The sequence below is a fragment of the Pelobates fuscus genome, chromosome 1 (assembly GCF_036172605.1).
Source record: "Pelobates fuscus isolate aPelFus1 chromosome 1, aPelFus1.pri, whole genome shotgun sequence".
Lineage (NCBI taxonomy): Eukaryota > Metazoa > Chordata > Amphibia > Anura > Pelobatidae > Pelobates > Pelobates fuscus.
In genome coordinates this window covers 274,265,303-274,289,610 of record NC_086317.1, presented here as the reverse complement: position 1 = coordinate 274,289,610, position 24,308 = coordinate 274,265,303, and the positions used below count along the sequence as shown (strand labels likewise).

General features: G+C 36.1%; 1 protein-coding gene across 7 annotated transcripts in view; it reads left to right on the top strand.

The window, feature by feature from the left end:
• AUTS2 (activator of transcription and developmental regulator AUTS2) overlaps nt 1-24,308 on the top strand; it is a 1,446,188-nt gene that overhangs the window by 1,344,525 nt on the left and 77,355 nt on the right. For all 7 annotated transcript variants that reach the window (XM_063457388.1, XM_063457392.1, XM_063457394.1 and 4 more), the window contains one exon: nt 7,589-7,637. In XM_063457388.1, coding sequence (XP_063313458.1) covers nt 7,589-7,637 — 49 coding nt within the window. The remainder of the gene's footprint in view (nt 1-7,588; nt 7,638-24,308) is intronic.

Below are 24,308 nucleotides of genomic sequence, written 5' to 3'. Positions count from 1 at the left end.
TGTATTGGCCGATCGTTTAACCTCCTTGATAGGCCCTTAACCTAACCAGGCTCTGGCTATCTGATAATGATGGCAGTTACAGTTCACTTATTCTAGATTGCAGGTGTACCAACTAATGCTAATAGTTCCCTGACCATAATATAGTTACTGGGGTTAAGGGTAGACCTTACCTAATTCAACCCACCGTCCTTACTTATTTCTCTAGCCTTTACCAATTTTAGCCAACTCAAGCCATGCAAATAGTTGTTTTTTTTCTCCCACCATAGTGCTGGTTGGTTCTCGAAACGGTAGATGCAACTCAACTGTGCGTAAAAGGCTTTTTATAGACATTACTCTTTTGTAATCTACAATTACAAGGTATTTGCTTCTTTCAAAATATTTTCCTTCTTCACGTCCTGACATTTATAACCATTTGAATTCCATTTGATGTACGTATACCTATAGGGCAAACTATCTTTATATAATAAACAATTCTTCTTTAACAAGAAAGGTTAAATGATGGCCTCCTCAAGAGTGCTAAACCTCTTTTCAAAAGAAATGCCTGGAGCATTTCCCTCCCCTGTATTTTGAACCATTATGGCCAAATGTGCTAGAGGGTTTATAGCTCTTGGCATGTGGAGGGTTAAAAAAGTCTTGCTCTACCCTCAGCAAATGCCTTTTGCTCTGCCTCCTCCTGTCTCCATGAATATATTAGAACACATTCTCTATTGTAAGCTAATGTGGCAGGCAGTTCATTCTGCTCAAATTTGTTTTTAATGCCTGGCACTAAGCATGCATCAGTAATCTGCTGCATTTAATGCTGTATGCTTAACCTTCATTGAAATGACTGCACATATATTCAAATCCATGCGACATTATGTGTGCACTGCGAGCTAACAAGATAGTACATTCTGTGTCATATCTATAATATTCTTCCAGATTGTAGAATTGTGAGTAGGGCTCTCTATGTGATGCATCAGTGTGTCAACATGAGTTTAGAATTGTGTCTAAACATTGTATCAATCACGTAAAAAAATGTAATTATAATAATCATAATTGCATGCATTTAATCTTTAGGGACTTAATTGGTAAACTGAATTTGTGAAACTGTAGAACTGTGAATGTGTAGAGAAGTGACAAAGGAATAGCAAATTTTAGGCCTAAAAAGAAAATAAAATGCCGATTTTTTTTTCTTCATTCTGTGAGTTTAAAAGACATTCCCCTATCAGTTTCAGAACAATTTCCAATTTAGTGAGTAAACATGTAACAAAGTGTCCCACAGAAGGAGACATATTTTATTCACAAACTTATTTTATTATTATTTTTAATATTGTCTAGTGGTAGTGACTAACATCGAGCAGTATTGACTTGAAAATTGACTTGCAAAATCATAAAACAAAGAGCCAACTTCAAAAATGAAAATCTCTACTGCTTCTGATTTCTGCCAGCCTGGTTGTCTTATTCTCAACTTAGCAAACTGCATCTCAAGTCACCAAAATCCAATGTTTACTGTATACATCTCACACTTAATAGGCTGCAAGAAAGATCTTTAACAAAGAGGCTTGTGGCTCAGCATAAAGACTGGTGCTAATGTTTATTATACTAAGTAGATAGTGGACACCAGAGTAAAAAAGAAACATTTGCCATTGCTTTTCCATTACTTTATTTAAATAAATAATAATAATAATAAAAAATAATGAAAAAAGAATAGGTATATACACAATTAGAGTAAGATGTAGTGAGAGAGCAGAAAAATCAGTATACTGCAGGAGAAGGTGGCTTGCAAAGGTTGTCAGGTTGATGCAGGAAGTAAGAGGAGGGGCTCACTGCCTATGGGATGTCCTCAGCTATGGAATGCAGTCTATGAATAAGCACTTGTATTCAGTGTGGAAATCGAGAGAGAGACACACACACAGTCAGAGAAAGAAACCAGTGTGACTGAGTGGCTGCTGAGGATCTGCAAGTGGCCATTATCCCACTGCACATACTAAACTCTACTCCAGGACAAAGAAGTGAGGACAATTCTACAAGAAGATTGCTACTCTGTGAAGGCAGGCTTTCTCTGCGTGTTTGGGAGGATTTGTACTTTGAACAGGAAGATACTGCTAAAATAGCATTTGTTTCCATTGCTCTATAAACCCAGTCGGATTTTTATTTATGTTTTAACCTGGAAGGATCTGTACTTCAATGGAATTCACTTGATTCCCTTATTTAAGTAAAGAGTGAGAGAGGAAATAAATCAGTGAGTCAGGCTGTGGAAGAGGAGGGGAGACACTGTAACTGAGTGTCACTTTGCCCCCTTGAGCCCACTGTACAAGGAGCTTGTGATCAGTGAGGAGCTGAGCCTGAAGGATCTGGATCTCACAGGGGGTGTCCCGGGATTGTGAGGAGCTGCAGGGTGAGGGATCAGTGCTCGGGGCTGAGGCTGTGTGTCGGAGGAGGAGCAGCAGCAGCAGGCAGGGGGTGGGGAGAGGAAGCTGCTGCTGCTGTCTGTCTGTCTGTCTGCCTGCTTGAAGGGGGATCAGGAGCTGGCGGCAGGATCTGCACATGGCTTTCTTTGTCCTGCTGCTTTGATTCTCTTCTGCCTCCTTGCGTTGTATTAACCCTTGGACGTACATCGCCGTCAGAAGGCAGGATTCCATCCGGAGCTCTTGCTGTGTCTTGGCATTCTATATTCCGATCTAGATCCCCTCTTCTCTCCATCACATCCAACTCGAACCCCGCACAGCACTCCCCGACCCCTCTCCAGTACCTACCTCCCATTGTGAAATAAGGATGCCTGGGTTTGTTCTCCATGGGTGGAAGGGACCCTCCTTCCCTGGATTAAGCTCCCTGTTACTCCGCGGCTAACATACTGTATCTGCTGAGGAAACCTACTCATACATTGTGGGTCCGTGAAAGCGACAAGGAAGCAGGTATGGGTTAAGTCGTTCTCTGTACTGCCCTATGCATGACACTTCCACCCATATTGTCCTGTGTCTTACAGGAACCCCGGCTCCCTCATTGTACAACTGCTTAATAATCCTAAAAAAATTAAATAAACCGGTGACATGCTGAACGCTGATCGTTATTTGTAGTGATTGCAGGACGTTTGCTTGACATGTTTTATGGATGAATGATCGGTTTGTTATTGTTAACCTCTAGGATTGGAAGCTGATGGGGAATACTCTGGGCGTCCTCATTAACTACATGGCTGTGTTCCTCAAGGTTTCTGTACCAAGGAGAAATTAAAACTGACATTTACCGAAATAAATGGGGAACCTAATCCAGCCATTTGATTGTCACTAGGACCAGCTGTGCTATATTTTTATGCACAGTGGGGGTGTATGAATGAAATGCAGAATTTAGCAGGGATAGACTACAGATGCAAATGTAGCTTTATAGCAGGCGGTATAAAACACAAAAGGAAAAAAAAAAGGAAAAAAACAACTAAACAAACAACAGGTTAACGTGAACTGAAACTGCTGATCACCATATGTATTTTATTCTTGATAATGTAGTGTTTGTCTGCCACGTCCTTTGTGCATTGAATTGTACTGTACTTCCCGGAAAACAATATGTTGGAAAGATTTCTTTGATCTGAGTCCCAACTGGGCAGGGAAAGGCAGATTCTAGCTAAGCAGAGAGGAGAGCCAGCTGCCCTGTGTGTGTATCCCTGTCTGCCCCTCCACAACCTCTCCCAGTCCAATTCTCCTGTCCAGGCATTTCTTCCCAGTGTCTGCGCTATGTGGACCCAAGAGCAGCAAGGTTCTTTGTACTGACATTGTGGAAGCAGAATAGTTTGTTGGTCTGGGGTTATAGGGAACCTATGCAATATCCCAGGAGCAAAACAAAAGAAAAAAAGGCTAAAAATAAGCAGTTGCTCTAAAAATAAACAAATCAGAAATGCTATAGTGCCATGTGTTGGCTCATGTATGGTACATTATTATTCTGCATGGCTTTAATGCCAACATACTCTGTGTAGAATTCACAAATATACATAACAGACAATTGACATAACAGAAAATAAAAACATACATTACAGGCAAGGCTTCTTGGAATCATAGAAGCAAATGCAGTAATTGTGTTAGTATTTTTGTCAACTATTTATTGTGTGTTTTATAGTATTTATATGTGTTTGGATATAGATAGTAGATAGATACATATGTGTATACTTATTTATACACATACATGCTGCTTTGATTGATCAATCTTATATACATTATTTACAGAATAAAAGTCTTGATTTTTATACTTATATAATATTGCTGGTGTTCATAGATTAAGAAGGTTAAAATGTATTTGGATAATTTAATACATATGTAAATAGTTTAATATCTATAGTCTGTAATCCTGCCATCATTTAGTCAGTGAAAAATAACAGATTTCCCCCCCAAAAATACCCTTATTTAAGCCTTGATTAAATGTTCCGTAAGAACAATACTGAATAACAGGAGGTTACCATATTCCCTGATTGTGTTAAAGAAGCCTAATTTTGGCTATATGAATTTGTGGTAGTGAGTGTAATCATTAATAACAAGTGACAGCGAAAGAATAGTAACAATCAGTTTAACAACTGTGATTTCAATAGGCATGGGCCATGGAGTGAACAAGAAAGAAAAAAAAGCTCAAGCATTGATACAATTGTAACATCCTTAAATAATCCTTTGAAAATTTTAATTTTTTAACAGCAATTGTTCTAAATGAAATATTAGAACAATAGACAGCGTTAAAATGATTCCATTATTGTTCAAAAATTCTGCACACACTATTCCATTTGTACTCCAAAATATATCCACTGTGTTTCAGAGAGATAAATTCCTTCTACAAATAAACCTTTGTATTTTTTTTATATTGTACGCAGATCTGTTTGCATTTACATTTTTCAGTCTGTCTGTAAGCTTTTTGATTTTTTTTTAAATATTCAATTATAATTCTTCGCATTCAATTGATTAAACTGAAAAGAGAATATATAGCTTTTTCATGAGGTTTTTGGATACTTGTTTTATGGCATATTGAGTGTAATTTTTTCCTATTTGCATCTATTGATTAAGCCATTCTGTGTGAAAAAGAGCTTTGTTATAGCATTCGTTAATTCAGGATGAAGCTCTTGTTTTACTTACCTTTCTGACGAGTCGGTTAAAACCTTTTACATGGCAATAGTGCGGTCAAAACCCACATTATATTGTCCCACTTATATTAAACGCAAAGTGTAAAAATGAAAAATACTTTGGAGGCAAGTTAAATTAAATGAAATGTTTGCCTGATTAGAAAAAGAGATAATTAATAGATTTGCAAGTAATATTTATTAAAAAGTGCAAAGTGAAAAATATTAGATTATGGTCTTAAATGTACAATGTTAAGCAGCTCCATATATATTTCTAATGCTTTCAAACACAATTTTTAAAATATGTGTTTGAGTAACATGACAATAATAAAATAAGGAAAACAATTAAATATTGCATATTTTTTTTTCATATTACTGTAGTTCGATTGGCAAAATAAAATATTACATGCTAGATCTATGTCTTAATCATGTAATAATGAAATATGTAATAATACATATAATCTGTATATGTCAAATGTCCCGTACATCACACATTATAACAAATCTTATTCTTGCAAATTTATGTTGGCTAGAAAATTAAGATGAGAATAAAGATTTAGTAAAACGTTGTTTACGTGTTTGCCATGCATAAATTCAGTTCCACTGCTACATTACCTTTATTGGGCTGATAAACAGAGAATATATAAGTAACAAAACAAAACAAAAAAACACTAATACTTATTAGATGCATCTTTTTTGTTGTTTGAAATTTATAATTATGTGTTCTTAGCAATGACTAACTTACCCGAATATTTATGAGACTACGATGCTATTTATGTTTGGTTAACTTTAATACACTGATATATTTATCATTTTTTTTGTGGATTGTTTGAATGTTTTTTTTTCCTGCATTTTAAAAGCTTTTGAATTGTTAATATGACAATTAAAATGTTAATTCACCGTCCGCCAATGTGTAGCATCTCTAATACTGTTGTATATATGCCATACTAATATTTCCTAGATGGTGTGTAACTATGTCATTTCAGTATTATGCAGTTTTGTTTGTCATCACTTGTCTTTCACGTAGTAGCTCAGAAATAATTGTGTTTCCAAAACACTGTAAATCTGGCACAACATCATTTTTGATATCTTGTTAAAATGTTTAATGTTTGTGTCTCACACTTTATCTGATAGATAGATAGATAGATTTGTTTTTTGTGTTTGAAACCATAGGGTTAAATTGCTTCTTACCATGTGGCAATTTTAGCACCCTCTCTGCTGTTGAGAGGTGCTGAGTTCACGACCTTGTTCGTGACCCCTGACCTCGAAAGGATCAAAACAAGTCAATAACCTTCCTGAAGTTGAGGTTAGCATAAGGAGCTCACTGGGAATGTGTTGTATGGACACTGTGATTCTTTCGTGACCTTCTGGAATATTAATGGGGCCTTAATAAACAATCCCATATTTTTTTCAATATGTACGTCGTTTACAGGCCATTTTAGCTTTAAGGATTTTACAGGACAGGCAAAGCCTTTTTAAATTGTAAAATTAGAAGAAAATAATGCGGTAAAGGAAATCAAATTAAAGGCAGGAAGCAGACAGTATATTTAGGTAAAGGGATACCCTGCCCGGAGGAACACAGTTGAAAAAGATTACTGGAAACACACTAGACGATCTTATTATTGCACTACATTTTCTCATGCACTAAGCTTTTTTCTCATAAATCGAATGTGTGGTAATATATGACCAAAACTCATTGGAATTTGAGCTTTTATTGACAATTTCATGTTTAACTATAACAATACAAAATGAGCCAAGAGTGCTGTGCACCGTAATTTAAATATAATGTACAGATATACCTGCCTTTGTTATGTGTATTTCAAAACTGATTATATATGTACACGTCCACACAAACATATACACACACAGACACAAACACACACAGAGCTGTATATTAAACACATGTGTATATACAAAAATATATGAGATTTTTTATACGTTATATGTATTCATGTCTATGTACACAACTTGCAAATTCCAATTTGTTAAAGCATTTACAAACACAATAAAAAAATACACAAAACAGTGGGTTAGACAAAGTCCCAATATAGCTGAAATGTGCTGAGCCAAGAGAGACACAGTGATTAAAAATAATGTGTCTATGAAACCACAACACCGCTGTACTACTTCAGCTACATCACATTTAGTAACACAGCACATCAAGAAAGTGTAGAAGCCTGGAAACAACATCATTTCGTTCATCTAAAAAGCCCTTTTCTGTATTAGCATTGTGAATTGTGCAGATAAATAGTACCACCTAGTGGAAATATGTTTGTCACTGCAGCTTTCTTTGCACAGTTTCTATGTTGTACAATAAAAAAGTGTCTTCTGTGTTGGGCATTTTGCAGTGACACCATGAAATATAATTTAATTTACTTATATATTATAATTCTTAATAAGTTGTTTGTGTAATAAACATTTATTCCGCCATAGATTAACATATGTTGCATTTCTGCATTATAAGTGTAAATATAATTCTACAAGTAATATGAATAATACAAATATTTTTCTGTTTTTCTGTAGGTTTCGGATGCCGGTTCAGAGAAACTATTTAGCACCCTCCCAAATAATGGTAAGGTTGTATCTGTGTTTGGCTTGTGTCTTCTTTGTAAATATATATTTTTCCTAACTAGCTGTTATAGTTCGCTTGCGAATCGTTCCCTTACTGCTCATATGCCCCTCAACCTAAGTAATGTTTTTAGCGTAATTACAATTTTGCTAGCAGGTTTTTAATATTTTAAGACTGGTGTTATTTTATTTTCAGCTACAAAGTACTCTGCATAGAGTTATTTGATAAATAGATTAATTTGATTGATTGGCATATGATGACCCATGCACTATAGTACCTTGCTCAACCTGCTGACATTATTACAGTAACATGCATATTTATTGAACATCTTAGTGACTTGCTTGTTGTCTAGATAGACAGGACTAATTGAAGTATAGTATACAAGAACAGACAGTTTGACGTAAAGATGTTTTAAAAATTGATCGTTTTGATATTTACCAAGATTTGGCTAGATAAAGAAAAAAAATCACTGCAGTTTTCATCATCATAATAAAAAAATATGAAATTATTAGCCCATTAATTTTAACAGCTCATAAATGGCTGCATCAAGGGGGATCTTAAAAAAAAAAATGAAAATTAGGCACCCGCAGTAAAATCTTAGAAACTAAGACTTCCTGACTTCTGGGATTTGTCCAAACTGTTCTTACAGCAGGCACGGGAAAGAACGACACTTAACACTCTTGACTCGGTCATTGTGCTGTAACCGAGTAAGGGCCCCTCCTTGCTGCTTTAGTGTTCTGAGATTAACATACAACTTTAGTACATTTTTAATACAGCCTGCAAATTCCTTCTAAGGAAATGAATTGTTTTAGTCTTCATGTCTCAGACGGCTGTGTTCTACCCTGCACCTGTCTATAAACTGACTGGCATTTAACTCCTCGCAACAGAGGAAGTGATTACTATTTAGGGGTCACATTTTTTCTCAGTAGGTTAAAGGTTTTCTTTCCAGTATTGTGAAACAAGACTTCTGTGTTGGATATGAATTTCCCCCCACTGCGTTAGATAGGTTACATAATGTTGATATGCTACAGATTTTAAAAAGCAGAAAAGGTTACTTGAAAAATGGAGCCAACACAATGTTCAGTGAATACAGCGTGTCATATAAAACAATAACAATTATTAAAAAGTGAACATACATAAAATAGTCACTAAGACACCCGTAATTTTTTTCAGCCACTCTCTATTTTATTTTATACATTTTAAAAAACATTATTTTTTTTCGTATTGGTGTATAAACGTAACCATAAAAAAATCAATAGTGCTAACCCTCTGAGAGACATATAAAAACAAAAACACAGGGTGAAAATACGGGTTGCCATGTGTGATAATAGCTTTGTAGTTCCCTAATTTGCTGTAAAAAGCTTTGGAATTTGAGTAAGGCCTTTATTGGGTTTTATCCAAAGGAATAGATACCAGCCCAGTCAATCAACATTCCTAAATGAGATGGTGAAGGGCTCTCTTCACTAGAAGAATGAGAAGTGATGGATGAAGAGGAGGCTTTCTTTCTCAACACTCTCTTTTTCTTTTCTTTTTACTCAATGAAACACATTTCCCGTTTTCTTGTTTGTGTTTACTTACAGGGTTTGATTTGTGGCTTCTATTTGGTTTTCAATAAGAATTCTTGACAGCAAGACTTTCTACTTGAGTTCTTTTTTTCCGTTGTGATTTAGTTCCCTTGAAAGAATTAAGGCTTCTTTGTGTAGTCCAAAATCAACATCAGCTCTTCTAAGCTTTTCTTGGGAATCCATACACAAATAAGCCTTTGAGTAGATGGTGATTATTCTTTTGGCCTCTATTTCCATCAAAATGGGTTCATTCTTCTCTGTTCATGAGTTCTCCGTCTTGCCATATGCTAATTTGTCCTGGTAACTTGAATGGTTGAGCAGAATCAATTGATATACACAGGTGCTCCAAAAAAAATTAAGCTGACTAGTATTTTATCTTTTTCTTCACTCATGCATCCCTTGGGTGAAGAATGACACAGGTTAAAAGGCATATTTTTTCTACACTGATTAGCAGTCTAAACATGAACATTTAAACAAGTTGAAAGACGATCCACAGTTGTATGGTAATGTCAATATGTGTTGGAAAACAGTTGTGCGTTTCCCTGTTTGTGTTAGTATGTCCATGTGTGTTTTGTTATGTGTGTTTCTAGCTTTGATTACTGTTTCTTTAGTCATTGGGTTGATAGGTGAATGACATGATTGTCAGAAAGCTGTCAGTTTGAAGAACATTATGTATGAGTTAGTATCCAAAGCAAGTTGTCCCATGTTTTAAAAAAAATATATATTTTTTTGCGCTTTATGTGATGTTTCTTGCCATGAGGATAAAAACAGCTGAAATGAAAGGTCAATTTTCTCCTCCGTGAATCATATCTTTCCTCTTAAAACCCCAATTCACACAGCAGTCTGATTGTACAAGGTCTGTAAATGGGATTTAGGCATCGATATCCAATTAGAACAATACATTATGTATGATTAATGAGATTTCCTAGATTAGCAGTTTAACACTCTTTAATCCTACGGAATCTGTAGACTGGATAATTGTTATATCAGCGTTTACTAACTTATTCACGGAACCTTGCAACCAATCCTTGCAGCTCTCCTCCAATCCTCCCAACACAGCAACCATTTTGTCAGTACACATACTTGTTTTGTGATGTTTTGCATCAATGCATTTGAAGTCACAGTTCTTAATTGGTGCTGTCTCATTTCATTTTAATGAGCAGGGCTTTTTATGTTTAAATGATGAGTGAATTCAATGAAACCTTAGTCTATTAAATGTTGCTATTTTTGGACATTAATGCACACATGGTAATATTTTAGAAAAATGCCAAATTGGACATTTTAAAGAGAAGTCAACATAAACCTAGCAACATAATTGGCTTCCTTAGAAAGATTTAATAAGCTTTCAAATCAGATATTTGCTTTACATTTCTGGACAATGAGTCTGCCCTATGAGCAAGTCAGTTTGACATTTCATCATCAGTTGTATAAGCCAAATGTGTTTAAGTAATGGGCGCACATACCTAGAAAGCCTTTATATTGTAAGGTTTGTAATTTATGTAATTATGTAAATATTCAACGTTAGAGTTGAGTGGCATTTTCTCATAAAGCATGACACGACAGTAACATTTGGGACTGTCACATTGAAATAATGTACTATATTTCGAAGACCAATAGAATACATTTAAAAAAGCACTTTAATGTTTAAATAAAAAAATATATATTTTTTTAGGAATGATACATTTAGAATATTCATTAATAAAGCAAAAAAAAATCAGTGACTGTATTTTATGCTTATAAACACTTGCTAGATCTTTTAGTGTTTTTCACAATTGAGATAAAATGTATTTTTTCCTATAATATGTATGTTTATTTAAATAGATTTTTTTTTTTTGTTGCTTCACAATCTGGATTCCATTCAGCCAGTTACCATTCCAATTAACTAACAATTATTTACCATTAACAGTAATTACAGACGCCAGTTAAGCGCCTACAGATGTCAACTGTTAGCTTTGTACCTAATCACTCAATGAAATGGAGAAAGTTCAACAAACATCAATTAGCTAAGCAATTAGTATGAGTTAGGAAAGAACATGCTATCATGTGCGAGCTGATTCAATTTATTTTATTTTGGCAGTAAAGCACACAGTTACGACAAGCAGCAATAAGTTCTAGAGATAAGATAGAGCTATATTGTTCTGCTGTTTACACAAGACTTCTCTCGCCCTTTTTTCTTCTTAACCCAGGCAAATATATTTTGCTGCATAGGTCATCAGCTTAATGAAGGGTAATTGTATTTGCTCTTTGATAAGTACAACATTGTCCTTTCAAGAGCAGGGTCCAACCATAATGAGGAAGGGTTAGGCTAGATAGGGGTAGAGGCAGTACAAGGTGACACAATGAGCATTACAGAATATGTTAAGTTAACCCATTTTGCATTCAAACTCCTTCTAGTGTATTTTAACACTCAATGGATATAAGGTCTTAATTTGTTTCTTGCAGAACACAACACAAAATCTGTTTGCTTTAGATAGCTCACAGAGATTAAATCTTAATTAAGGGTACTGTACGAACTACAGCACAGGGACCTCCTATCTTAATGTATTAGAGGCGCTATGATAATCTGTATATAATTACTGTACACGTTTTACTGAAATGTTACCAGTAAAAAGCTAAGCATATTTAGCACTTTATAAATAAAACATATATATAACAATACAAAGAAAAGTGAGAGTCCTAAGGCACAGGAATCCAAATGATGTCCAATCAACATCTTTATGTGTTTTATAATTATTATAATTTATATAGCATCATTATATTCCACAGTGCTTTACAATTACGGTATAAACAGGGGAAATTTAGAGGTGAAGAAGACCCTGTTCAAACAAGCTAACAATCTATGGGGATTTGAGGTAGGGAATTTATATCAATATACGGTAAATGAAAATGTGTACTCACAGTGATAGGGTGATTTCTAAGATTTATTTATCCACATTTAGTTTTCCACTATAATCCAGAGAAATCCAAACTAAATTCTCTGGTTTTATTTGGAACACAGCAGATGGCCTGTCTCAATTGACACTGTGATAGAGTGCTTCTAACTTGCTCATTGAACCTCTGTGTAACAGTAGAGAAAAAAAAATAAAGGGAGATTGACACGAGGGAATTGAAAACCTTAAACATTTTAAATCAAACAGGGAAATTGAACAGAACAAAACAGTCTTTAAGAAATGTCAGCCGCTGTGTTTGGTAACTCCAGTGTGCTGCTAAAAGTAATATTCTGGCCCTGGAAAATGTGTCTGTAGTTGGAAATACCGAAGGCCGCTACTTGGGTCAGGCAAGCATTGTGGCTGTGTGAGACACTGGAATTATAGGGGCACCATGCTATAAAGGACACGCATGTCTGACTGGAATTTATAACATGCTACTCTAGAGACAGATCCTTAATTCAAATAAGATGGATGGCACATTACCTTCATTGTAGACAGTGATATTTACTAAGGTATGATATATCTGAATTTTCTAAGGCATCAATAGAATTCACTGGAGACCCATTTCTCCCGCTTATCACCAGTTATCAAATTTCTCTTTGTGTGTTTTCATTTGTCTGGTGATGAATCTTTTGACTATATAGGGTTTATCACCTAGATACTTTCTGCTGATGTATGTGGAGTGTGGCATAGTGCTAAATGTTGACACAGAGTTCTATGTAATTTAACATTTACACTCAATCCTGATGGTGTCTTTTTGCAGAGAAATGTAATATACCTCATTAAAGGAGCAGTCACAGTATTGCATTGCTGTGGTTATGGTGCTAGCATACCGTGGGCATAAGCTGGTTTTGGGTCACACCTGTGACACTCATTGTCTGCCCTCATTGCCACTTCTACTTCCACATTAACATTATAAGTTTTGTCTATATTTGGATGGCAGTGATAGGCTGAGCCCATCAGCTTAAAACGGGTTGACCAAAAAACAGGGTACTGCCTACTAGCATCAAAACCACTGCAGTGGTATATAGAGAGAATTGTGCTTAGGCTGCCCCTTTAAACAAAAGGCAGTCATTATATGTGAATAGTAGTTTTCATCAATCTTTCCTTTATCATAATCAGTTTTATCATGTGAAACCAAGATAGTAAAGAAATATTGACATTCCAGAGATTATCAGGGTCATATTTTTTCCTGTGTGATTGCTGACCCAGCTGCACCTAAAAGCATATGTTCACACAGAGGACTAGTGAGAGACTCCCACGGTATATCTATTTGAGGAAGGTGTGTTGAATGGGGCCTGAAGGGGCTGTTTAAATGCTTAGTGCAAACTTTTGCTTACTAGATAGCAAGCTTCGAGCAAATGAATTGTTTTCAAGTGCTCTTTTGGAAGGAAAATTGCCTTGAGTGTATATTGACTAAGTTTAAGAAGGGCGCACATTTGCATTTATTCAAGAGTCCTTTGAAATAACAGTTCTGTTATATCTGTCGGTTTACACCTGTTGTATCACAGAGAGTTTGACCTTTTTATTTGACTCAAGTAGCGATTATGTTTTAATTCTACTAATTACTTTACAAATTACCTTCTGCACCCCTGCTGCAGATTTACATATAAAACTTGCCTAACCTGCTTACCGTGTGTTTATAATGTATCTGTTTGTACAGTGACACAGTTATGCTAATCTGTCACTTAGTTATCGGAAAAATATTACTCAGTAGCCATGTTATATTACTTAGTGACATATTGCTTTTGAGCTTTAATATTAAAATGAGCAGTCATTGTTTTCAAGCCAGTCATAAGCAGGCAGATCTGGACAAGAATGCCATAAGCTTTTTAAATCCATTTAATTGTCATTCTCATTTTACATTAAAGTGGGCGCCAGTTATGGAGGACTTGTTTGGCATCACCATTTTTCGTCTTTAAGTAAGCTATTAATCCCAGAGGAGATGGCATTCTCAAACAGTCAACATCTTGTCAAAAGAGAATAGGGGGCTGGTGCAGCTGTGCTTTCTTATTCCCCGAGGGCACAGTTGCCTTGGAAACGCACTCCAGGGAAACATTCGTTCAAGACTGACTTGCCTATTGAGCTTAGCCTGGTTTAGCCTGGCTATTAAATGAGGGACCCATTTGAATATTCTGCTTCATGGGTATAGCAGTAAATAATGCCAGGCACATTCAACATTAATAAGCACGGTACGAGTAATAGTTCATATCTAGTGGTCATCTTGGGATAAAGTACTCAGAGTACTTTTGCAGGACTTAGTTGTTATTATGTACCATAAATATGTTTCATACTGTGAATTCTGCATACAGATCCTAAAATCAACTGAAGCTCATTATTTCTCTACAGATTTGTCTTGCATTAAACTATCTCACTATTTTACTATTTCCTGAGAATGTAAAGGTTGTTTTTTAGCATCATTTCTCCACCGCTAATCCACCTCTATACACTTAACTAACAAGGCCTGAAACCTTAACCTTCCTGTTCACCTGTCATGCCTGTCAGGTTTTAAATCAATAGGTTTTCAGTGTTCAAATGCTCTTTAACCATTTGTCTGTCACATGAGTGACTCAGTAACATATTTTGAAACTCGAAAAAGATGAAGCTATAATTGTTTTCAAAGTGCTTATTCTATTATATTTTTTTCTGCTGTGAACAGATTTTGATATTGAAGCTGTTATTTATCTATTAGTAAACCTAATTGCATTGTTGGAAATTTTCAGGCTGCCAGAAGTGATCAGAAAGGTGTCAGCAACCTAATGAAAGACGTTATCATTTATTTATATTGTCACACTGCCAAAAATGTAACAGCTATAACAAAATTTAATTTGACAGTTATAGTGGGATCAGCCTACAACCTCAGAATTTATAGTAAGTATCATATTTTCTGGGTATATATTATATTAATAATCTTACCTCTAGTACAGATTCACCCTCTATTCCATACATGCCCAAATGCTCCTGCATCCTTACATTCTCCATAGTGCTATGGGAAAAAGGCCCTGGATCATTGAACAATTCCAGCAATGCTCCATAAAAACATTAGCTCAAGACGTGGCAGTTTATTAACTTGGGAGGCAGGAAATAGAATTTGATGACGACAACTTTAGATTTTAAGATAGGGACAGCTCCATTTAGAATCAGATGCATCAAACATAATTAACAGCTTTATACAAATTAAAAACATCAAACATAATTAAAAGCTTTACATAAATTAAATGCATCAAACATAATTAAAAGCTTTACACTTATTAACCAAGACACACTTAAAAAAGCCATTTTAAAAGAAAATGTATACTTTATATCATAACGTAAAGAGAAACTATAGTCACCAGAACCACTAAAGCTTAATGTAGTGGTTCTAATGTCTATAGCCGGTGCCTGCAGGCTTTTCAGTGTAAACACTGCCTTCTCAGAGAAAAGAGAGTGGTTACATTGGTGCATAGTAACACCTCTAAGGGCAGTCAGTTGGCCACTATAGGTGCCTCCTAGTTCAGTGTTGCACAGTGTGTAGCACTGACGTTCAATGTCTCCACGCTCTGCATGGAGGCGCTGAACTTCCCCATAGAGATGCATTGATTCAATGCATCTCTATGAGGAGATGTTGATTGGCTCAGTGTGGTGTTTTGCCACGCATGCCCAATAGCCTCCCAATGATTTACTAAAAAAAAAAAAAAAATTATCAAGAGGTTAAGACTGGTGTGGCATGGGAGAAAAGGTTAGTAAAATCACCTTTTCAGCACAATTAGATCAGGGCCGGTCACCTAAACAGGAGTGTATGTTTGGATTCCTGACAATATAGCGTTCCTTTAACCCCTTAAGGACACATGACGTGTCTGACACGTCATGATTCCCTTTTATTCCAGAAGTTTGGTCCTTAAGGGGTTAAACAAAGACTAACCTCAATAAGCCTGACTTGAGCCTGACCTCCTCCGTGGCATAAATGCTATTTATTGGAATATTACATATGCACCATCCACACATAAGTTGCAGAATTGCATGTTGTTTAATGCCATATGAAATCCAGTAAAATCTCTGCTGAGATACTATATCTTCTTTTTTTCACATTTCTTGAATTGTGCTGTTGTACTTAGACTCCTGACTAAGAGACCTTGCATTCTGCAGTAACAAGCATGGCAGTTCTATAGCTGTCATTGCCATATGTCACCACTATCTGCTTTTCAAAGATTCATTCTGACGTGAAGCAGTCACAGCTCTGACTGTTATTGTGAAAGACTTGTAGCACACACTAGTTTCTGGCAGCGGCACTGTGCTTTTGGGTTTGTTTAGCCCAATTATTTGCTTGTCAGTCAGAAGCTTGGGTATTGAGCAGGTATTGTTGAGGTATTTTTGTCCCACTGAACTGCCACAGTGTAATGAGGCCCTCAGGTGAATGCTGGTCTTGTCAGCTAGGTGCTAAGATGATGTGCTGTTGAAAGATTGTGTGGCAATTAGATTGTTTGAATAAGATATCATACCTGCCAAAGTAAATTGAAGGGTAGGAGTACCTTTTGAAATGTCAAACTTTTTGTGTATGATGAATATACATATACACAGATGCATAAAATATACATGGCTTTTGAGAGAATAATATAGATTTGTTTGTGACTTAAAGGAACACACATATGGAATGATATGAATTCTTCGAAAAACAACCTATAATTAAAGAAATTCATATTTACTGTTACTGAAAATGGTATTCATCAATGGTAGTTTTAGATGACTATTGGTCCAAGTAGTACCGGGAAATTTAAGGGAATACTACTTTATTACAAACTGTGAGCATAATTACAATGTAATTTTATTTTATTTGCAGCATGTATTATTTAACTTAAAACTGCAGGGTGGGTATTGCACTCATTTTTTACCGATCATAACCTGGAATTTGGCAGTGGAGTATCTGTTCAAAACAAACTGGACTGTGCCTGGTGTATCCTTTCACCCATGGAACAGGCTCCCAAATCTCAAGATACCCTTCCGTGAAAAAAGCAAACATGCATTTAGAATTTTAAAGTAAATCCATCAACTTAATATTTTAGGAGAGATAAACTGCAGTTTATCTCCTCAAGCCTGGCTCTGCAGTGTACCCTAAATGGGAAATTATGTCGGTCAATGTATATGTAGAGCATGTTATAATAAGTAACATGCTGTGTACGTTGCAATGATCTGAGTAGCATGATCCGAGCCTTTGTTATCTGCCTTGTGATCCACTGTGTATTTTTTATTTAAAAAAAACTGCATATTTTCATTTTAGTAGTTTTTAATGTTGAACTTAATGCCATTGAATATTGGCAGCAGCACATGCAGTCAAAATATTCACTAAATGCCAAATATTTGAACTCGGTTAAACAATAAATGATTTTACGTTTTTAATTTGACTTTTGTTCCCTATTTTACATACGTTTCTATGCTATGTTTATTTGTGCAAAGTAAATTCTGCATTAGGAAGGAATCGTAAATGCAAGTGCTCAAGAAATAAGTGCCTCGTTGCTTAATTGGATCATTTAAGTCATTTGATTGGTTGACATGGATGAGTGGGTAAGAATCATATTAGAACTCTATGGTGTGAAGAAGGTGTTGTCATATATTCTGGACTATTTCACTTTAATGATTTTCCATCAACAGCATTCGAAAGATAAGCAAACATCCAACTTGCAAAAAAAAGCTAAATGTTGGTCACATTTAGGAAGTTAAAACTAATAATTATGTTTGCTGCATGCAGAGAATATTAATAGATACTGTAAATATCACTTAGCAAAGTAAAGAGTACTTAAGTAAACTATCACAACCATGAGTGTGATGAAGGCAGAATATAATAACATTTAAGAGAAAAAATGTATCTGCTAACATATTTCCGATCTGCTGTAGGAAGCATGCACTTGACTTGAAAAATGTTGTAAAGATCACTGTAGCCAGAGATCAACCAAGGCTGCTAGAACATGTTGTCAGGAGCGTTTTAGTTTGTGAAATGGACACTACAACGTTGACAAGTGTTTGGGTGAGATAGAAATAATATTTTGTAAGGAGCTACTCATTATTTGGCTGGAAAACAACAATTTATGTGCACAGTGCTATTTTTTTAAAAAGCACATGGGCTGACAAAAGAATTCCATAGATGTTTAAAATCAATACAGCAATTTACAATAGGTAGAAGACTTCATTGTTGGTGTGTAGTCACTAATGTGAAAAAAATGCAAGGATCAATAAATGTAGGTAGATGGAAGCAAACATTCTAAACTAAACCATACAGGACAGAATATCATTGGCATTTGATTATCTTTTGTTTCAATAATATGCACTTTGCTCAAGTTTCTTTCTTATTGGCACAATCAAAGACATTTGGACAATGGCTAAACGTTACCATCATTTTATGTTACAGCTCCACAGTTACAGTGTAAAGAGACATACACATCTACAGCTTAATGTAGTTGTGCTGTTCACTACAGCATATTCCAGCAGGTTGAGCAATGAAAAACGCTGCCACAGGTCTAGTGGCAGTCACTCAGACGGCCACTAGAGGTGCTTCCAAGCCCAGTTCTACATTTCTTGCAGTACCTACATTCAGCGTCTCCACGCAATGCATCTCAGGAGATGCTGATTTGCGTAAAGCGTAATTTTACCGCACATGCGCAATAACCTCCGAATCTTTTCCTATGTAAAAGTACTGGCTTGGCTAAGATCATGAAGATTTATTATCTCAGTCATAGAAGCAGGGCCAGTAGTGGCAAGACCAGTGTGGAGATAAGAAAAGATAAAATATATTTTTACTCCATTCCGCGGAGGGAGGGGGAAGAGGCTGGACACATAAACAGGTAGTCCAACACTATAGTGTTCCTTTCACAAAAATAAATATGGAATTTGACATATTTTGCTTCACTGTATGGCTTCTATGGTGCCTTGGAAAACCATAGTTTGTGTCAAAAAGCTGGAAACGGTTCAACACAAAACCATGGTCCAACAGCAGCCTTCTAGCAACCTAACCACCACAATAGGCTGCATTAATTATGTTGCTAAGTGTTCCCCTAAATACAATGTGGTAAAGTCTAGCAGTGGCTGGAGCTTTTTGTTTTGTTAAAATATTTAAACCTTTACTATTATTAAAATAACCGCTATCTAGTCTTGTTTTATTGTGTTAATATTTAAATATTATATATATATATATATATATATATATATATATATATATATATATATATATATTTATATATATATATATATATATATAATTTGAAATATATATATATATATATATATATATATATATATATATAAATATATATATATATATATATATATTTATATATATATATATATATATATATATATATATATATATATAATTTATTTATTTTGCTTTATTCTTCTTATTTTAACAGCTGCCTAAAGAAGATTATCCTGTGTTGACTGAAAAATCCCCTAAACTAAAATAGCTAAATGACGAATTGAAAGCTTTGTTGGGGTTGCTGTTCGTCAACCAATGGAGTATTAAACTTTAAAATCCCAATGAAATACAAACATTAGATAGCTGCTGTCTTTATGGACGTAAATCTCTTTAATCGCACTGTTTAAGGGATCAAGTCTGTAAAGCAAGAAATCTTAAACACAACTATTTTGAGTACTCTAAATTATGCAAACAAAGCGATTCTGTTGTTTGCAGTAGCAGGTGCATGGATAAGTAAGGGAGATTATCTCCTACAATCTCATATTATCAAACGGTGAAACAACAAAGAAAATATTTAGCATGTTTGATATATGTTATATAAATATTCAAATAAACACATTTTGTGTGCCAAGGCAGATATACTAATAAGATATGATAATGTACCAACTGTGTTACTGTAAAAATGAAATTGTATCTGGTCTGTTCGTATACCAGCAATGGACAAAACTTTTGTCCTCGATGAAGAAAAACACTTGAGATACACATAAAATGATAAGCATGATCAGGTGTGAATAAAACATGTGAATATGAGGAAGTCTCGCACCCAGTCAGACTTTCTCCATTATAGATTCATATTATGTTCATACAGCGCAGCCCTTGCCCTCACTAAACAGCAATGCTTTACATTGTAGGGTTAAAAAAAAATAAAGGACCACTGAAACCAGACTACTTCTTGTGATGAAGTGATCTGGGTGAGTTTAATTATAGGTCCATCACAAAGCATGAGTGCCAAATAGCTTAATCAATCCTGAAGTATATAAGGGCTAAATGACTTGCATGCTTCATGTAGGACATTTCCTAATAATGTGCAGCCTTCTAGCGCTATATTTTTCAAAATGGACTCCAGGTCAGGGCACTTCATACAGACTGAAATGAAAAAAGCATGGGTCCTCTTTTTCATATTAAAATGCACACTTGTATAGAAACCTTCAAGAAGAGGAGAGAGAGAGTGGTGTGTGCATATTACTAAAAGCAAATGTGTGATAAAAGAAAAAATTTCATATGTTAGATCAGTAAAGAGACAGCTAAGCCCAAGATGGTTTTACTATCAGTAGGTGCCCTTTGTGTAGGAATTAAAAAGGCAATGGGACAGGCGCTGACGGCTGATAATTGTCTCCGAGGGATTTACTGAAAACACAAGCCCATTTAGGCTGCTTGGTCTTATCTCAGCTGCATTTGCCTGTCACCCCCTGAGACCATGATCCTCATGACCCTGATTCATCACACAGGACACAAACCCACGCACAAAACATAATTAGTGGTATTTTTTTATGAGACAGATTAAGTTATACAGAAAACATACTAGTGCGTTTAATAAAATTAATGCAATGATGAACTTTTATGACAAAATATCAGTAAAGACAATTATTTGACCCGGGCCTTGCAAGGGTGTTTTTTATGTGCAATTTAAAGCTCTCTTTAGTATGATACATTCAGCCAGTCTCCTTCTCAGCGTAAAAACAGCAAAGTCCTGGAACAGGTTTACTCCAGTGAGTGAATATTTGCTGGTCACTTATAAAATAAGTGTAATATCCATTTTCAGGTTTGTGCCTTACCATGCCATGTTAGAGTATAAGGATTCAAACTGAATCATCAACTTTTACTAACACAACAGATTGTTTTCCTTAACAACCCTCTATGATTAAAGACTGCTTTACATGTCCCTAAGGAACTCAGGCCTATTCTGCAGCTGCCACTTCCTTATAAAAATGAGCATGAAAGATGAATTTAGCCTGACCTGGGGGCAGGATTAACAGCCTGTGATGTGTCACTTCAGAGTGTAAGGGAAGGCTTTTAAGGCATCATCATCTGTTATGACAACAAAGAGGGAAAAAAACCCTTTAAATCTTAAATCCCAATATAAAACATTCCTGCCTTTTTTTCGTGAAGAGATTACTTAGTTGAACGGGTGGATTAACCCTTTAATGTGGGTTCTGTTTACTATTTGAAGCACAAATTGCTCTTAAAAATTAGGAAGGCAAAGTAAATATTCAAAGAAAATATCCTTTAAAAAAGGAAACATTTTCAAGTTTGAGTTGTGATAAAAAAAAAAAGTTACCATAAAAATGAATGCTTCATTTTTCCTGTATACAGTCAGAATGTACACAGATTGATAAGCACTGTAATATTTCAGAACAAACTGTTTGCTTATAAAAATAATATTTGGGTACAGTGTAGTAAATTATGTCTAGTGTAATGTAACCAAATGCATCAAACTATATCATACAAAAAGCAGCTAGCATATCTGTTATTCTGCATTGCTGTTCTGAACCAGATTAAACAGGGAATTAGACTCATTGGTTAAAGGAACACTATAGTGTCAGGAATGAAAACACGTATTTAGGTCACTGGCCCCCTTAGATCGCGCTGAAAAGGTGCTTGCCATGACTCACCCCTGCTGGCTTTGCCTATATTGCTGAGATCCTGAAACTTGATGATTTCTGCCAATCCAATGCAGTTTGGTGTATAGATAAAGCTCCTATTGTCTTAATGCTCAATTCTCTGCCATTTTGTTTCTTTTTATGCAGCCTGAGTCACACCTTCCCTGGCTTTGACTCATATGGCCAATGTGAAAAAAAGTCTTTATTTTTAAACAGACCTTTTTGCAGCACTAGTAAGCTATTAACAGAGCAGCAGATGAGAAAAACACTGTGCAATAAAGAAAGCTAAAAATAAATAAACAAAAGTAAATTATTTTTCAGAAATTGTATTCAGAGGCTGTGTGAGGCTCCGTCATGGTAGGTGTGGCTAGAGCTGTATGAACAAAGTGATTTAACTCCTAAATGGCAGTGAATTGAGCAGTAAGACTGCAGGGGCATGGTCTGTACACCAAAATCACTTAATTAAGCTAAAATTGATTTGATGTTTAGAGTGTCCCTTTAATACTTTGCTTTTATCATTGTATTTCAGCTCACATTCTCATCATCATGTTCTGAGTTCTACAGGATCTAAGCGCTAAACTCTTTTGTAATATTTGTAAAAATGTCAAATTTCCTTTGGCTTATATTTGTTTTCTGTCACAAAAAGGTATTTGTCACCACAAAAACCTATAGGACAGAAAGAACACAGAGAAGATATTAACACAGCAATTCTCAGTCAGTCTTACAGCATCCGTATATCACCCAGCACTCATGGCAGTCATATAAAATGTATGCTTGCATGCAAAGTCAGCGGAATTTATTAATTTAATATACCTCCATATTATAGGAGTAGTGTTCCTTTAATTTAGACCTACAGTAATGCAAGCTTTTTTAGATTTTGCTTTTGATCCTTTGATGTAAGAATTATTTTTTAGAGCACAGGAGATGAGCACATACATATTGCTTTCTCTTCACCTCACTGTTGTGCGCATGTTACAATGTAATGCTGTACTTCAGGTATGTGCAGGGCCGGACTGAGGAAAAAATCTGTCCCAGGCATTTTTGAAAACAGTGGCCCACAGAGAAGGGGGTGGGGCCAAATAGGGTGTATTTAGTCATCACCAATGACAAGCACGCCCCCTCTCAAAGTGACCATGTTGGTTCAGGGCTATTCCAGGGCAGCCCATCCGCAGAGCCTTGGTGAAGAGCTCTCACATGAGAAAATGGCCCTGTATTTGTTCTGAGCAGCGCAAGTAAATTTACTAACATTCTTGCGCTGTCTCTTTGTGACCTGTCTCTGGTGTCTCCATAAGTGGTCTGTGAGTGAAAAGGGCAGTGTGTGTGTGAAGGGTGCAGTCATTGTGTGTCTGTGGATGTGAGGTGTTCAGTATGTGTGAGTGTGTGTGTGTGTGTGTGTATGTGTGTGAGAAGGGTGCAGTGTGTGTGCAGTCTGTGTGTTTGGGGTGCAGTGTGTGTGTGTGTCAGGGGTGCAGTTAGAGTGTGTGTGTTTAGGGTGCAGTGTTTGTTTGTGAGGGGTGCAGTTAGAGAGTGTGTGTGTGTGTGTGTGTGTGTGTGTTTGGGATGCAGTGTGTGTTTTTGGGTTGCAGTGTTTGTGTGTGAGGGGTGCAGTTAGAGTGTGTGGGGGTGTGCAGTTTGTTAGTGTGTTGGGGTGGTATGCAGTTAGAGTGTGTGTGGGCTGCAGTTAGAGTGAGTGTGTGTGTTTGGGGTGCAGTGGGGGGAAGAATAGAGTTATATAAATATATATATATATATATATATATATATGTATTATTTTTATTTTTTTAAATAAGTATAAAGCTCATTTCCCCCCCTCACTTCTTAACTTTGCCTGGGAGGGGGGACTGTGCTGCCAGCCCTGGTGGTCCGGTGGGAAATCCATGGTGGCCACAGTGTTGAGTAGCTCATAGCTCCTTGAGTTCACTCTCGCGAAATCGGAGCTAATAGCTCCCGGGTCCTCCGCGCTCTCCCTTCCTATCGCCGTCTGTCCTGTAAAATGCCTGTGGGCCAGTGAGGGAGATCTTTGATCTCCCCACCGGCCCATGCAGGGACACAGAAGGGACACAGCAGGGCCGGCGTCCGATGGCCAGTCCAGGCCTGGGTATATGAGTGGCGGCATTATGTGACTCCATGAAACCGTGTCTGCACCTGTTATGTTCCCAAGTGCAATTCATTGTAGCAAGAAGTGTGCTGTATAAACCAGCACACACATTGCACCAGTGAATTTGGCAAGTTAGGCAGACAGATACCCTGGAGGATTTGTGTCTGGGGTTTTAATTTATTTTATTATAAATATATGGGATCCAGGGATAACATTATGTATATAAGTAAGCATCAAGAGGTTACATGTACATCATATA